Source organism: Oncorhynchus mykiss, chromosome 18 (genome assembly GCF_057628025.1).
Source record: "Oncorhynchus mykiss isolate SJ-2025 chromosome 18, ASM5762802v1, whole genome shotgun sequence".
NCBI lineage: Eukaryota > Metazoa > Chordata > Actinopteri > Salmoniformes > Salmonidae > Oncorhynchus > Oncorhynchus mykiss.
In genome coordinates this window covers 60355757-60371324 of record NC_143039.1, presented here as the reverse complement: position 1 = coordinate 60371324, position 15568 = coordinate 60355757, and the positions used below count along the sequence as shown (strand labels likewise).

Below are 15568 nucleotides of genomic sequence, written 5' to 3'. Positions count from 1 at the left end.
CTTCTCCTACTTTTCCCTGTTCCCCCTCTCTTCTCCTACTTTTCCCTGTTCCCTCTCTCTTCTCCTACTTTTCCCTGTTCCCCCTCTCTTCTCCTACTTTTCCCTGTTCCCCCTCTCTCTTCTCCTACTTTTCCCTGTTCCCTCTCTCTTCTCCTACTTTTCCCTGTTCCCTCTCTTCTCCTACTTTTCCCTGTTCCCTCTCTCTGTTCCTACTTTTCCCTGTTCCCTCTCTCTTCTCCTACTTTCCCTGTTCCCCCTCTCTTCTCCTACTTTTCCATGTTCCCTCTCTCTTCTCCTACTTTTCCCTGTTCCCTCTCTCTTCTCCTACTTTTCCCTGTTCCCTCTCTCCACTCCTACTTTCCCTGTTCCCCCTCTCTTCACCTACTTTTCCCTGTTCCCTCTCTCTTCTCCTACTTTTCCCTGTTCCCTCTCTCCTCTCCTACTTTTCCCTGTTCCCTCTCTCTTCTCCTACTTTTCACTGTTCCCTCTCTCTTCTCCTACTTTTCCCTGTTCCCTCTCTCTTCTCCTACTTTTCCCTGTTCCCTCTCTCTTCTCCTACTTTTCCCTGTTCCCTCTCTCCACTCCTACTTTCCCTGTTCCCCCTCTCTTCACCTACTTTTCCCTGTTCCCTCTCTTCTCCTACTTTTCCCTGTTCCCCCTCTCCTCTCCTACTTTTCCCTGTTCCCTCTCTCTTCTCCTACTTTTCCCTGTTCCCTCTCTTCTCCTACTTTTCCCTGTTCCCTCTCTCTTCTCCTACTTTTCCCTGTTCCCTCTCTCCACTCCTACATTCCCTGTTCCCCCTCTCTTCACCTACTTTTCCCTGTTCCCTCTCTCTTCTCCTACTTTTCCCTGTTCCCCCTCTCTTCTCCTACTTTTCCCTGTTCCATCTCCTCTCCTACTTTTCCCTGTTCCCTCTCTCTTCTCCTACTTTTCCCTGTTCCCCCTCTCTTCTCCTACTTTTCCCTGTTCCCCCTCTCTTCTCCTACTTTTCCCTGTTCCCTCTCTCTTCTCCTACTTTTCCCTGTTCCCTCTCTCTTCTCCTACTTTTCCCTGTTCCCTCTCTCTTCTCCTACTTTACCTGTTCCCCCTCTCTTCTCCTACTTTTCCCTGCTCCCTCTCTTCTCCTACTTTTCCCTGTTCCCTCTCCTCTCCTACTTTTCCCTGTTCCCTCTCCTCTCCTACTTTTCCCTGTTCCCCCTCTCTTCTCCTACTTTTCCCTGTTCCCTCTCTCTTCTCCTACTTTTCCCTGTTCCCTCTCTCTTCTCCTACTTTTCCCTGTTCCCTCTCCTCTCCTACTTTTCCCTGTTCCCTCTCTCTTCTCCTACTTTTCCCTGTTCCCTCTCTCTTCTCCTACTTTTCCCTGTTCCCCCTCTCTCCTCCGACTTTTCCCTGTTCCCTCTCCTCTCCTACTTTTCCCTGTTCCCCCTCTCTTCTCCTACGTTTCTCTGTTCCCTCTCTCCTCTCCTACTTTTCCCTGTTCCCTCTCTACTCCTACTTTTCCCTGTTCCCCTCTCTTCTCCTACTTTTCCCTGTTCCCTCTCTCTTCTCCTACTTTTCCCTGTTCCCTCTCTCTTCTCCTACTTTTCCCTGTTCCCTCTCTCTTCTCCTACTTTTCCCTGTTCCCTCTCCTCTCCTACTTTCCCTGTTCCCTTTCTCTTCTCCTACTTTTCCCTGTTCCCTCTCCTCTCCTACTTTTCCCTGTTCCCTCTCTCTTCTCCTACTTTTCCCTGTTCCCTCTCTCTTCTCCTACTTTTCCCTGTTCCCTCTCTCTTCTCCTACTTTTCCCTGTTCCCTCTCCTCTCCTACTTTCCCTGTTCCCTTTCTCTTCTCCTACTTTTCCCTGTTCCCTCTCCTCTCCTACTTTTCCCTGTTCCCTCTCTCTTCTCCTACTTTTCCCTGTTCCCTCTCTCCACTCCTACATTCCCTGTTCCCCCTCTCTTCTCCTACTTTTCCCTGTTCCCCCTCTCTTCTACTACTTTTCCCTGTTCCCTCTCCTCTCCTACTTTTCCCTGTTCCCCCTCTCTTCTCCTACTTTTCTCTGTTCCCTCTCTCCTCTCCTACTTTTCCCTGTTCCCTCTCCTCTCCTACTTTCCCTGTTCCCTCTCTCTTCTCCTACTTTTCCCTGTTCCCTCTCTCTTCTCCTACTTTTCCCTGTTCCCTCTCTCCTCTCCTACTTTTCCCTGTTCCCTCTCCTCTCCTACTTTTCCCTGTTCCCTCTCTCCTCTCCTACTTTTCCCTGTTCCCCGTCTCTTCTTCTACTTTACCCTGTTCCCCCTCTCCTCTCCTACTTTTCCCTGTTCCCTCTCTCCTCTCCTACTTTTCCCTGTTCCCCCTCTCTTCTCCTACTTTTCCCTGTTCCCCCTCTCTTCACCTACTTTTCCCTGTTCCCTCTCTCTTCTCCTACTTTTCCCTGTTCCCCCTCTCTTCTCCTACTTTTCCCTGTTCCCTCTCCTCTCCTACTTTTCCCTGTTCCCTCTCTCTTCTTCTACTTTTCCCTGTTCCCCCTCTCCCATCCTACTTTTCCCTGTTCCCTCTCTCTTCTTCTACTTTTCCTGTTCCCCCTCTCCCATCCTACATTTCCCTTGTTCCCTCTCTTCTCCTAACTTTTCCCTGTTCCCTCTCTTCTCCTACTTTTCCCTGTTCCCCCTCTCTTCTCCTACTTTTCCCTGTTCCCTCTCCTCTCCTACTTTTCCCTGTTCCCCCTCTCTTCTCCTACTTTTCTCTGTTCCCCCTCTCTTCTCCTACTTTTCCCTGTTCCCTCTCTCTTCTCCTACTTTTCCCTGTTCCCTCTCCTCTCCTACTTTTCCCTGTTCCCCCTCTCTTCTCCTACTTTTCTCTGTTCCCCCTCTCTTCTCCTACTTTTCCCTGTTCCCTCTCTCTTCTCCAACTTTTCCCTGTTCCCTCTCTCCACTCCTACTTTCCCTGTTCCCCCTCTCTTCACCTACTTTTCCCTGTTCCCTCTCTCTTCTCCTACTTTTCCCTGTTCCATCTCCTCTCCTACTTTTCCCTGTTCCCTCTCTCTTCTCCTACTTTTCCCTGTTCCCCCTCTCTTCTCCGACTTTTCCCTGTTCCCTCTCTTCTTCTACTTTTCTCTGTACCCCCTCTCTTCTCCTACTTTTCCCTGTTCCCTCTCTCTTCTCCTACTTTTCCCTGTTCCCTCTCCTCTCCTACTTTTCCCTGTCCCCCTCTCTTCTCCTACTTTCTCTGTTCCCCTCTCTTCTCCTACTTTTCCCTGTTCCCCCTCTCCTCTCCTACTTTTCCCTGTTCCCTCTTCTCTTCTCCTACTTTTCTCTGTTCCCCCTCTCTTCTCCTACTTTTCCCTGTTCCCCCTCTCCTCTCCTACTTTTCCCTGTTCCCTCTCTCTTCTCCTGCTTTTTCCCTGTTCCCCCTCTCCTCTCCTACTTTTCCCTGTTCCCTCTCTCTTCTCCTACTTTTCCCTGTTCCCCCTCTCTTCTCCTACTTTTCCCTGTTCCCCCTCTCCTCTCCTACTTTTCCCTGTTCCCCCTCTCTTCTCCTACTTTTCCCTGTTCCCCCTCTCTTCTCCTACTTTTCCCTGTTCCCTCTCTCTTTTCCTACTTTTCCCTGTTCCCCCTCTCCTCTCCTACTTTTCCCTGTTCCCTCTCTCTTCTCCTAATTTTCCCTGTTCCCTTCTCTCTTCACCTACTTTCCATGTTCCCCCTCTCTTCTCAGAGCGGAGCGAGGGAGGAGGGATGAGGTCAGTGGAGGAAGTACTGGAAACCTGGCTTCAGAAGAGCTTCAGACTGAGAACACGACCCGGTACACACACACACACACACACACACACACACAAACACACAAACACACAAACACATAAACACATAAACACATAAACACATAGACATGCAAATGCTTGAGGGGGTCTACCTGTCTATATCAATAACTAGTAAAGCAAGGTCTATGTGTGTGTGTGTGTGTTTGACAGGCTGCGGGTGAACAGTGACAGTGCTTCGTTGCCTGGACGGCAGAGGGCAGCGGAGGGCAGAGGCAGTCCTGTCCGAAAGAACCCCCTTTCCCCTGTGACACGTCAAAACACAGGGTACAACATGCTACGCATGCACGCACACACACACACATAAACACACACAAACTAACACACTCACACACACCTGTAATGTACCAAAAACACTCCATCAGCAATCTTACTCCCTCCCTTTCTCTCCCCTCTCTGTCTTTCCCTCTCTTCTTTCTCCCCTCCTCCGCTCTCTCTCTCTCTCTCTCTCTCTCTCTCTCTCTCTCTCTCTCACTCACTCACTCACTCACTCACTCACTCACTCACTCACTCACTCACTCACTCACTCACTCACTCACTCACTCACTCACTCTCTTCTCTCACTCTTTTCTCTCTCTCTCTCTCTCTCTCCCTCCTCTCTCTCTCTCTCTCTCTTCTCTCACTCTCTTCTCTCTCTCTCTCTCCCCCTCTCTCTCTCTCTCTCTCTCTCTCCCCCCCCCTCTCTCTCTCTCTCTCTCCCCCCCCCTCTCTCTCTCTCTCTCTCTCCCCCTCTCTCTCTCTCTCTCTCTCTCTCCCCCTCTCTCTCTCTCTCTCTCTCTCTCTCAGGAATCAGGAGCGTAGGCACACCTTGGACAGTGTGAGGCAGAGGGCAGGAGCCATAGAGAGACAGACAGATGGAGGATCTATTGAAAGACCGGTGGGTGGAGATTAAGTCATTTTTGGGGACTCGCCCTTGAGACTGCTGAAATTAAATACATTGAAAGGAATGTAGTGCAAATAGTCAATTTGAAGCATTGCAGATGTTTAATTTTGAGGTAGATGTGGCTGGATACTGTACGTCTAAGACACTGAAACGTCTCTTCCTTCCTCGCTCTCTCCCTCCCCCTCGCTCTCTCTTTCAGGACATCAGTAAACAGATGAACTCTGTATTCAAGGAGCTTCTCTCTCGCCAGCCGTCCCTACATCCTGCTGCAACCCAGGCACCTCCCTCCTCTTCTTCCTCCCCCTCCTCCCTTCCTTCCTCCTCCTCTTCCTCTTCATCCCTCTCCTCCTCTCTCCCAGGAAGCAGGAAGGTGGGGTTCAGCCTCAGGGGGCGGGCTCTCTTCAGACCAGCGGACCAATAGGAGGACTGAAGCAGAATTATGATAATGATAATAATGATGATTTATTTTTCTGACACGTTTGTGTGTGATATGATATTAGTGTGTGATGATGTTTGTGTGTGATATTGCTAGTCTTTTACACCTGTCTCAGTGCTGTCTATCGTTCTCTATTAGAACAAGGATGGGTTTGGTTTCCAATAACTCAGGGCTGGGGTAACTTACCTATTTCTGTGGTAAATTGTTTTTAAACTTGATAAACACTCATTTAAACCACTTAGTAAGAGTATAACAACTTACTTCTTAATTATAATACTGGAAACTGGGTCCAATAGCATATCCAAGATGGCCTCCACACCAGATCCTGGGATGCTGGTTAAACTGTGAAAATGATTATTTCCACCACTCTAGTAATTCTAACTATATGGTCTGAGGGGCTTTGTTAACTCTAGTCATTATATTTCTATGGATGCAACCCTCCTCCCTCTTCCCTGGACCACTGTTGATGATGTCACTGGAATAGCTGTATTAAAATACTTCTGTGGTAAAAGGAATAAATAATAAATATTAGATTCTGATTGGCTGGTCTGTTGTTATCGGTTGTCATACATCACAACGTAAAAGTCAGTTCAAAGTTATTTATTGTTAGTGCAGTACAAAGGGGAAGTGTGTGTAATACACCACATTGTCAGAAAAAAACATGTATTGAAACTATTAGAGTTATCTGTTATGCTAGATAATCTACTGAACTAAATACTACAACCTAAATGGTAAAGTTGTTGATGACTATTTTATTGGAATAGAACTGAACATCAGTGTATGACAATTGGTGAGTTCCAGATACACAATCCTGAACAGGGTCTGTGCAGAATACCAGATCTTTTCAATTCCTGGAGAAGCGTTTAAAGTTTCAGGAAACCCATCATTCAGGAGGATGGGTTGAGGGGAAGTGGGGCTTGGGTGTTGCTGTTGAGGGGTGGGACACTGCGTGCTGGGACTGGGACTGGGTGGGTATTCGGCTGGGAATGGGTGGGTGTTGGGAGGGAGGCAGGGTGGGTGGGTGGGTGGAGGGATGGAGACTGGGTGGAGTGGGAGGGCAGATTGAGGGGTTCTGCCAGGTGGGTGGCAGCTGGGTTTGGATGTTGCTGTGGATAGGATGGAGGGTGGGGAAATTGGGTGGGGCGGTTGAGAGGTGCTACTGCCGGGGGGCTGGGGAGCAGTTGATGGGTCCTGCTTGGGGGTGGAGTGAAGAGATGGGGCTGGCTGGGTGGTGGAGTGAGGAGATGGGGCTGGCTGGGTGCTGGAGTGAGGAGATGGGACTGGCTGGGTGGTGGAGTGAGGAGATGGGGCTGGCTGGGTGGTGGAGTGAGGAGATGGGGCTGGAGTGAGGAGATGGGGCTGGCTGGGTGGTGGAGTAAGGAGATGGGGCTGGCTGGGTGGTGGAGTGAAGAGATTGGGCTGGCTGGGTGGTGGAGTGAGGAGATGGGACTGGCTGGGTGCTGGAGTGAGGAGATGGGGCTGGCTGGGTGGTGGAGTGAGGAGATGGGGCTGGCTGAGTGCTGGAGTGAGAAGATGGGGCTGGCTGGGTGCTGGAGTGAGGAGATGAGGCTGGTTGGGTGGTGGAGTGAGGAGATGGGGCTGGCTGGGTGGTGGAGTGAGGAGATGGGGCTGGCTGGGTGGTGGAGTAAGGAGATGGGGCTGGCTGGGTGGTGGAGTAAGGAGATGGGGCTGGCTGGGTGGTGGAGTAAGGAGATGGGGCTGGCTGGGTGCTGGAGTGAAGAGATGGGGCTGGTTGGGTGGTGAAGTGAGGAGATGGGGCTGGCTGGGTGCTGGAGTGAAGAGATGGGGCTGGTTGGGTGGTGGAGTGAGGAGATGGGGCTGGCTGGGTGCTGGAGTGAAGAGATGGGGCTGGTTGGGTGGTGAAGTGAGGAGATGGGACTGGCTGGGTGCTGGAGTGAGGAGATGGGGCTGGCTGGGTGGTGGAGTGAGGAGATGGGGCTGGCTGAGTGCTGGAGTGAGAAGATGGGGCTGGCTGGGTGCTGGAGTGAGGAGATGGGACTGGCTGGGTGCTGGAGTGAGGAGATGGGGCTGGCTGGGTGCTGGAGTGAGGAGATGGGGCTGGCTCGGTGGTGGAGTGAGGAGATGGGGCTGGCTGGGTGCTGGAGTGAGGAGATGGGGCTGGCTGGGTGGGTGGGTGGTGCGCTGGGAGGATTGGATGTGGTGGTCGCTGTTGGTCTGGGGTTGGTACTGGTCTGTGGTGTTCTGTAGCGGTCTGTGCTGGTCGGGACTGGTCTGTGGTTGGACTCTGTACTGGTCTGTAGTGTTCTGTGCTGGTCTTTGCTGGGCTCTGCTGGTTTGCACTGATCGGTTCATGTCTGTGTTTGCCTTTGCTCGGCTGTGCTGGGCTCTGCTGGTCAGTACTGATCTGTGTTGGTCTGTACTGGTCAGTAGTGGTCTGTGTTGGTCTGTACTGGTCAGTAGTGGTCTGGGTTGGTCTGTACTGGTCAGTACTGATCTGTGTTGGTCTGTACTGGTCAGTACTGATCTGTGTTGTTCTGTACTGGTCAGTACTGATTTGTGTTGGTCTGTGCTGGTCAGTAGTGGTCTGTGTTGGTCTGTACTGGTCAGTAGTGGTCTGAATCCAGGGGTGCATAAGAGTCTGAGCTGCCGTCAGTCTTTCTGTTGGATCCACCTGCAGCAAGGCTCTCACCAGGCCTCGCGCTCCTACGCACACACACACACACACACACACACACACACACACACACACACACACAGGGTACAATATGTGTGAGCATGTGTGTGTATACATGTATGTCTACAAGTGTGTGTGTGTGTGTGTGTGTGTGTGTGTGTGTGTGTGTGTGTGCGCTCACGTGCGCGTGCATGTGTATGTGTGTTTGTACAAGCATGTGTGTATGTGCCTGCTTATGTCTATAACCATGTGTGTGTCTCACCGTCTGAGATGTCATCCCAGTAAGGTGACAGGAAGGTGAGGTGAGCCTCTCTGATCATCTGGAACAGCTCCCCTTGGTCTCGGTCTCTGCTCCGGAACGGAGGGAACCCACAGAGAAGGACGTACAGTATCACTCCCAATGCCCACAGGTCTACTGGCAGACCATACCCTGTGGAGGGAGGAGAGAGAGAGACAGAGGTAGAGGTAAGTGATTGATAGAGTGACAGTGGCGTGTATTCATGGATGCTAAGGGAAGCCAGGCTTCCCCAAAAATGTACAAAAAAAAGAGAAAATCCATCCATATAAAACAGTTCATCTTTCGCCTGTCTGTGTTTCATCATTTTTCTTCAATTCACAAGAGGCTGAACATATCTCACCGGAGGAAGTATCTGAGCGAGCGAAACAGCGCCCCTCTGTCTCAGTATGTGTAGCCAAAGCCCATCTATCTGATACTGTCTGGTCAGAAGGAGTATGACATTGTTGCCACCCCTAGCATTGAATGGAAGGGAAGCCAGAGAGCGTTTGGCCTCCTTTGATTAAAAAATAAATAAATAAATAACAGCCAATCGGTGTTGAGCTAAACTGAGTGAGCTCAACTGTGAATGGTCCTGGTGCACCAAAACAAAGTGTCAAGGGAAGCCAGTTTGGATTTGGCTTCACTCCAATCACATCACATCAAAAGCAGAACGTCATTCAGAGAAAAAAATTGAATTGTTGCATCTCATTGTCTTCTGGTGGCTAGCTAGCTAAAATCGTCCCTTTCCTAAACTAGCCATGGAAGAAGATAGGGATTTAGATTTGTGGTTTTACTTCATTCTGATCCAACCATTAATTCATACATTGTGCCCCTGGCCTGAGAGGATGGAAGTTCAATATGTAGATATATGTAGAAGGCTAATGTTAACGAGCTGGCCTGGCGCATCGTTGCCCATGAAAGGAAGTTAGGCTAGCGAGCAAGCATTTTAGCCAGGTAGCCTAGGATAACAAAAACTAACAGAGTGTACTGTGTGACAGTCATAGACCGTTTCGGCAACATGAAAGAGAGGAGGATGTCATTGGTGTTTCTATACAAGTAGGGTGAGTCGACATGTTTTTCTAATTGCACACACACACACAAATCAATACCATGGACGGTCACATCATATTTAGTTTACGTTGGTTGGACTACATTGTTTATGGTATCTTTTAGTTGTCACTGTATTCAACTATGCAGAGGTGATATGATGATGTTGAAATGTTGAAGTTGAAATGGTGCTGGAATAGTGGAGTTTTCTTTACGAGTTGCGGTAACTCTGTGGTTCTAAATCATTAGTTGTTTAGTGGTCTGAAAATGTTGGAAACATTGAGCAAAGTTACATGCACACAATAGTACGATTATTGTGGATAGGTTAATATAATAGTTTGTTTAAAACGTTTACATACTTTGCAAGAATAACGATTTCTCTAATATTCCTGTTTACATGGACACATCTGAAATCAGGCTACTGATGGGATTTTTGATCAATGCAGAAAATCGCCAATCAAAATAAACATTCTACCACAATGACCATGTTATTTTTGCGAAGACTATTCGATTCTTAGTCCGGATATATAAAGTTTGTATGTGAAAGCTATTTATAAGATGCATACTTTCAGTTTTTCCAAACTCACTTCACTCGTCCATTTTAGGGAAACTTGCGCTACCCTTTGCTGGGAAATGTGCAGATCAAATACACCACTGGGATGCCGATTAAGCTGTTTAGGTGTCCTAATAATTCAAAAGGTTTCACACAAAACCAGGTGTTTTAATTGGTACATGCTTACTTCGATTATGACCTTACGCTGATTAAGATAAACAGAGTTAGGTGTTTACATGACTAATGCCATACTCTGCCTTTTGCCATAATCAATTTAATATCGAATTATTAGTGTGCATGTTAACGTACTCAATTAACTTGTTTGACCATGCTGTAGGTCATGTTACTGTGTGTTACATGCAAAATGGTGGGGTTGTGGACTTCACCAGGCAGATGTTGCTCTCCGGTTTTGTGATAAAACAGAGGTGTGGTTGAATTTATTCTGCCACTGTGTCTTCTTATTGTCTCAGTCTTAGGCCTATATATCACGGTGGCAAGGCATATGAATTAATAGGTTATAGAGCAAACATCGCAATTGTCACAACACAGGCACAGCTACTGTAGAGTGATAGATAAAGGTAGAAATAAAGTGATAGACATGGTCACCTGTCTCTGAGAGGATCTCCGGGGCGACATAGGTGGGAGTTCCACACACAGTGAAGATGGGTTCTGTTACAACCATGGCCAGACCAAAATCACCCAGCTTCAACCTACTGATGCCATCACTACTGCATTCCACCTAGAAGAGAGAGGGAGGGGCAGGGAGAGAGAGGGGGGGAGAGAGCAGCAGGGAGAGAGTGGGTTACAGAGAGAGATGCTTGGAATGCTTGTATTCACACACACACACACGCACCTGCACAGACACACAGACACACACACATACCCTCTCCCTCACCAGTAGGTTTTCAGGTTTCAGATCTCTATGTACTATGGTCTTGCTGTGGATGTATCTCAGAGCCTCGCTGACATCACACACCATCAGCCCTGCCTCCTCTTCTGGAAACTTCCCACGGACCGCGATTGCCTCAAACAGGTCGCCCCCGGCAACCATCTCCATGACGAGATAGGAGTGTGTGTGTGTGTGGTGGTGTGTGAAGAGGCGAACCACGCGGGGGTGTGACAGGCTACCCAGAAGGCTCAGCTCATTCTGCATCATGTGCTCTCGGCCAATGAGCTTTGAGTGCTCCACAATCTTCACAGCGAAGGCTTCCCCATTGTCGCGCCGATGACACTCGTGCACAACAGCAAAGTTCCCGTCTCCGACCATGCGGCCAATGTCATAGCAACGCTCAATGTCTGACAGGGTGACATCACTACCATCAGATGGGAGGTCAAATATCACTTCCTGTTTAGTCCTCGCCTCTTCCTGTTTAGACTCTGAGGATGAAGGTTCTGATGGGCTGAGGGACTCCTCATCAAGCCTGCAGATTGGTCCAGTGTGGAGTGGGGTGGGACCGACGTGATGTTTCTCTACTTCCTGGTTGTTTGGTCCGTTTCCTGTTTGCTTCCTGGTTACGGGAGGAAGTGGAGCCCTCCCTGCTCTCGGAATGGGTCCTTCAGAAGGCTTACAGTTCCTGCAGAGTGGAGGAGGGGGCTCCTCCTCCTGGGTGGGGGGACCTATCGGTGAGGAGAGAATCTCTCTGGCTGCAACTTTCACTTTAACCCTCTGAAGGTGATTGGGGGGGTGAGAGGGGTGTGTGGAGTGTTGGTTAGAATGCGTGTTAGGGTGTCTATGTGTGTGCGCATCCGTGTCGAGGTGTGTGTGAATAGGGTGTATGGGCTGTCTAGTTGGGTGTTTGTTTTTGTGTGTGGAGTGCCTGTTTGGGTGTGTATTGTGGTGTGTCAGTGTTTTGGGGTGTGTATTGGGTTGTGTCAGTGTGTCTTGGTGCGTATGTGTGTGTGTGTCCAGGTTGCATCCCTGTGTGTATGTAACACTGTATGTCTGTGTGTTCGTGTCGAGGCTTGTGTGTGTATCCTTGTCAGGGTGTGTGTGTATGTCTGTCCCCTCGCTGTATCCGCTGTCGGCCTTGGCAGCTTTATCAGGTGAAGGTTGTAACCTCCTCTCCCAGGCCTGGAGTGCGTCGTTGCGGTAACAGGAATGTTGTGGAAACAGCTCCTCCAGGGCCTCCTCGACACTACGGAGCTCTGGACGAGACTTTCCCAATGCCAGGAACGCTGCTTCGCCACGGAAGAAATCACACACACCTCGCACCTGGAGGGTTAGACACAAACACCTGGAATTAGAGGTGTGTTGTTGTTGTGTGTGTGTGTGTGTGTGTGTGTGTGTGTGTGTGTGTGTGTGTGTGTGTGTGTGTGTGTGTGTGTGTGTGTGTGTGTGTGTGTGTGTGTGTGTGTGTGTGTGTGTGTGTGTGCGTGCGTGCGTGCGTGCGTGCGTGCGTGCGTGCGTGCGTGCGTGCGTGCGTGCGTGCGTGCGTGTGTGTGCGTGCGTGCGTGTGTGTGGTTACCTCTCGTGCGTGTGGTGTGTAGAGGCGTGTGACTCTGGCCCTGTGCCAGCGAGGGAACCCCAGCGCCTCAGAGACGTCCAATAGAAGCTGCTCGTACGAGACCACGCTCCTACGATTCAACAGCAATGTCACCTGACCAGGCATAAAGATGATGTCATCAAGAAACCAGGAAGAACTGAACATGTGGGAGCCAAGCCAACCATATCATTATAATTGAATAAAATGTAATTGAAGCCAACTTCTTCCGTTATGAATCATGTGTGTTAGTGCAGGAATGGAACAAAATCCTGCAGATCCAGTAGCTCTCCAGAAAGAGGGTTGGTTACTTCTTTGTAATCATTAATCATTTCATTCTGGACCGTTACCTTCCTGAGGGTGCTGTGACCGCATGGTCGGACCACAGTAACCAAGCGTGGTCGCTCGGCACTCAACTCAGCATGACGAGTGTGGAAGACTGGAAAAGGACTAGGGAGATGTGTCCTAGTGGCTGGAGGGAGGGGGTCAAGGTGGGGGAGGGGGAGAGAGGGCCAGGCCTGAGGGTGAGGAATACCCCCCATACGTTTAGAGAGGGAGGAATCTGAGAGAGATGGGGGAAGAGAGGATGGTGGGGAGGCAGGGAGAGAGAGAAATGAAAGATGTGGGGAAAGGGGAAAGGGGTGAGAAAGAGAGGGTGCCGGAAAAGGGGGTAAAGAGTGTAGGGTTGAGAGAGAGATGAAAGAATCAACGGGTTAGTTAGATAAGTTAGTTGAGACGATTTCTTTCCACTTTCTAAATTTGTCATCATCAACTGTCTGTATAGGTTAACTGGGTTATTGCTTTTCCTTAGATAAACAAGGAGGTAACATGATGCGTGGTCCTCATCGTGTATGTGTGTGTGTGTGTTTGTGTGTCTTAAGGAAGCGTTAATAATTTAGGCAGGAGAGCGGGGCGCTCAAAGAATCTCATGCAGTCCATGGAAAAGACTCAAATCTGATCAGCCGGATTTGTTTACACACACACACACACACACACACACACACACACACACACACACACACACACACACACACACACACACACACACACACACACACACACACACACACACACACACACACACAAGCCACAACAACAAAAGCGTGGCCTAGTTCTTTCCTGGAGCTGCATGATTAATTAAGCATTAGACACAGTGTCAAAGTTGAAGATGTTTCACTTTCAGACACACACACACCTGTGTTGTCCATGGAGTTGGAGAGGAGGTATGGAATCCCTCCCTGACGCACACCCCATCCAGTATGTGCCATGAACCTATTTTACCCCTTTAACAAGGCTATCCCAAAAATTCACCATCTCCCACCAAGCTACAAAACACTTGTTCTGTCAGCTTTTCACTGAAGCAGATCCTAACCTCCTATAAACAAACACCTGGTAAAAATAACTCTAACACAACAATAAGAACAAGGCCAAAGTGCTGAGGTTTATGCACAGATGAAGCCACAACGGCGACCAGAATGAATACAAGATACAGTTGTATCTGTATTTTGCTCATTCTTCATTCCTCACAATTTGCGACTTTTTTTTACATAAAAATAATCTATATATTTTTCTAAAATACATAAGAAATAATAAATAAAGACTAAAAATAAGAAAAAGACTAAGCAATAAATATATATATTTGAGAGAAATTATACTTTTTACTTTTAAAGCATGAAGATTGAGTGTTTTCACCTCTTGACTGACATGCCGCTCTCCATCTCGTGCCTGGCGCCGCGTAACCGCATCCGAACCGTTGTTTCCACACGGGCTTCATAGCCTACCTGTTCACAGCACAATCATTCGGAGTTTCAGTTGGATATTTCTTTACCGGCAGCGGTGGTCATTATTTCAATGTAATATCGTCTTCCTTTTCCGTTTTTGGAAGAGAGATGAGGGATAGGGCTACAGTAGTTGACTGGATTCGCGCGTTGAGCCGCTTTGACCAGAACATGGGAGGAACACCAGGGTTGCTACGGGTGCGCGTGGGAGGAGTCCAGTTGTGCAATTTAAAACGCTCTCTCGAAAGTTATAAGAAAGGGAAGGCGGGCAGGGACAACCGAAACCTGTGCGTCGAATGGGATGTTAGCGTACATAACAGCAACACTGCCGCCAAACCGGGACGGTAACAATAACAAGGTGAGTCCAGGTGATCATTGCCGGAATAACGGGAGAGATGCGTCACCGCTCTGGCACAGCTCGAGCCCGTTTCCAAACAGCCCCGGTGCCTTTCCCCCCCCCACACACACACAACACACACACACGCACACATGACACACACACGCACACACGACAAACACACACACACACACACACACACACACAATCACACACACACACACACACACACACACACACACATACATACATACACACACACACAATCACACACACACAATCACAGACACACACACAATCACACACACATAATCACACACACACAATCACAGACACACACACAATCACACACACATAATCACACACACACAATCACAGACACACACACAATCACACACACATAATCACACACACACAATCACAGACACACACACACACAGTAGGCTATGCGATTGACAACAAAAACAACTTTCCCCTTGGCTTTGTGCAGGGCAACTTCAGTACTTCATTACCAATCTACTACACTTTTTAATATATCCCTTTCCCTGCATTGGGCTAAATCAGGGTCACACTGAGTGTATACACTTCACACACATGGTTATGGGGTTAAACAAAAGAAGACAACTATACCATGTCAGATATGTATTATATTTTGAGTTTGCATCCCAATATTATACTTTATATACATCACAGAAGACTGAAATATAACAAAACCGTTTGAAATAGAAACACTGGATTTTCAGCAGCTTTAAAAAATAAAAAAAAATATTACAGTTTTTTTTCAATTGCTAACATGCATTGGTCAAAACTGAAGTCACATTGTCAAAACACTTCACACAGTCAGCGAAACAGAAGTGTATGTGGAACAAACTGTGAATCATTTTTCATTGCTTTCACACAAAATGCTTTCAATGACCACATTCTACGAAATCCATGAACCCTTTTCTCATTCATACTCCACCACCTGCAAAACAATATATTTCCAGCACGTTTTCAGATGCTAACACACTGTTTCCAAAACTGTTAAAAACACATTCAAAACAGAATGAAATCGATAGGGCTCATTTCACTTTTTCAAAACTCTTCACACAGTGAGCACTACAGCAGTCTATGTGGGCTAAACTGTGGATCCATTTTCATTGCTTTGGCACAAAATGCCAATCTTTCAAATTTCATGAATTATTTTCTCACTCAGACACAACCACCACCAAAACTCTATGTACCTACAGGCCAATGGGCGACGCTAGGCCAATTGTGCGTCGCCCCACGGACCTCCCGGTCGCGGCCGGTTACGACAGAGCCTGGGCGCGAACCCAGGGACTCTGATGGCA

At 48.5% G+C, this 15568-nt stretch overlaps 2 protein-coding genes across 9 annotated transcripts in view; one reads left to right on the top strand and one right to left on the bottom strand.

The window, feature by feature from the left end:
• Window positions 1-5648, top strand: part of arhgap4b (Rho GTPase activating protein 4b) — a 31330-nt gene extending 25682 nt beyond the window's left edge. For 4 of the 8 annotated variants that reach the window (XM_090208933.1, XM_090208932.1, XM_036953157.2 and 1 more), the window contains exons 20-23: window positions 3691-3777; window positions 3944-4057; window positions 4577-4667; window positions 4881-5648. In XM_090208933.1, coding sequence (XP_090065059.1) covers window positions 3691-3777; window positions 3944-4057; window positions 4577-4667; window positions 4881-4883 — 295 coding nt within the window. In that variant the 3' untranslated portion in view covers window positions 4884-5648. Of the gene's footprint in view, window positions 1-3690; window positions 3778-3943; window positions 4058-4576; window positions 4668-4872 lie in introns of all 8 variants that reach the window. The other 4 variants (XM_090208930.1, XM_036953156.2, XM_036953154.2 and 1 more) reach the window with 1 other exon arrangement.
• A 55-nt stretch (window positions 5649-5703) lies between these two features.
• dclk3 (doublecortin like kinase 3) lies at window positions 5704-12664 on the bottom strand. The gene is made up of 6 exons (XM_036953152.2): window positions 12473-12664; window positions 12108-12239; window positions 10538-11854; window positions 10249-10381; window positions 8028-8195; window positions 5704-7794 (listed from the first exon to the last, which is right to left on the bottom strand). Exons 1-6 carry the CDS (start codon window positions 12662-12664, stop codon window positions 6266-6268), a joined length of 3471 nt encoding a protein of 1156 aa, XP_036809047.2. The 3' UTR covers window positions 5704-6265.
• Between the last annotated feature and the right edge of the window lie 2904 nt (window positions 12665-15568).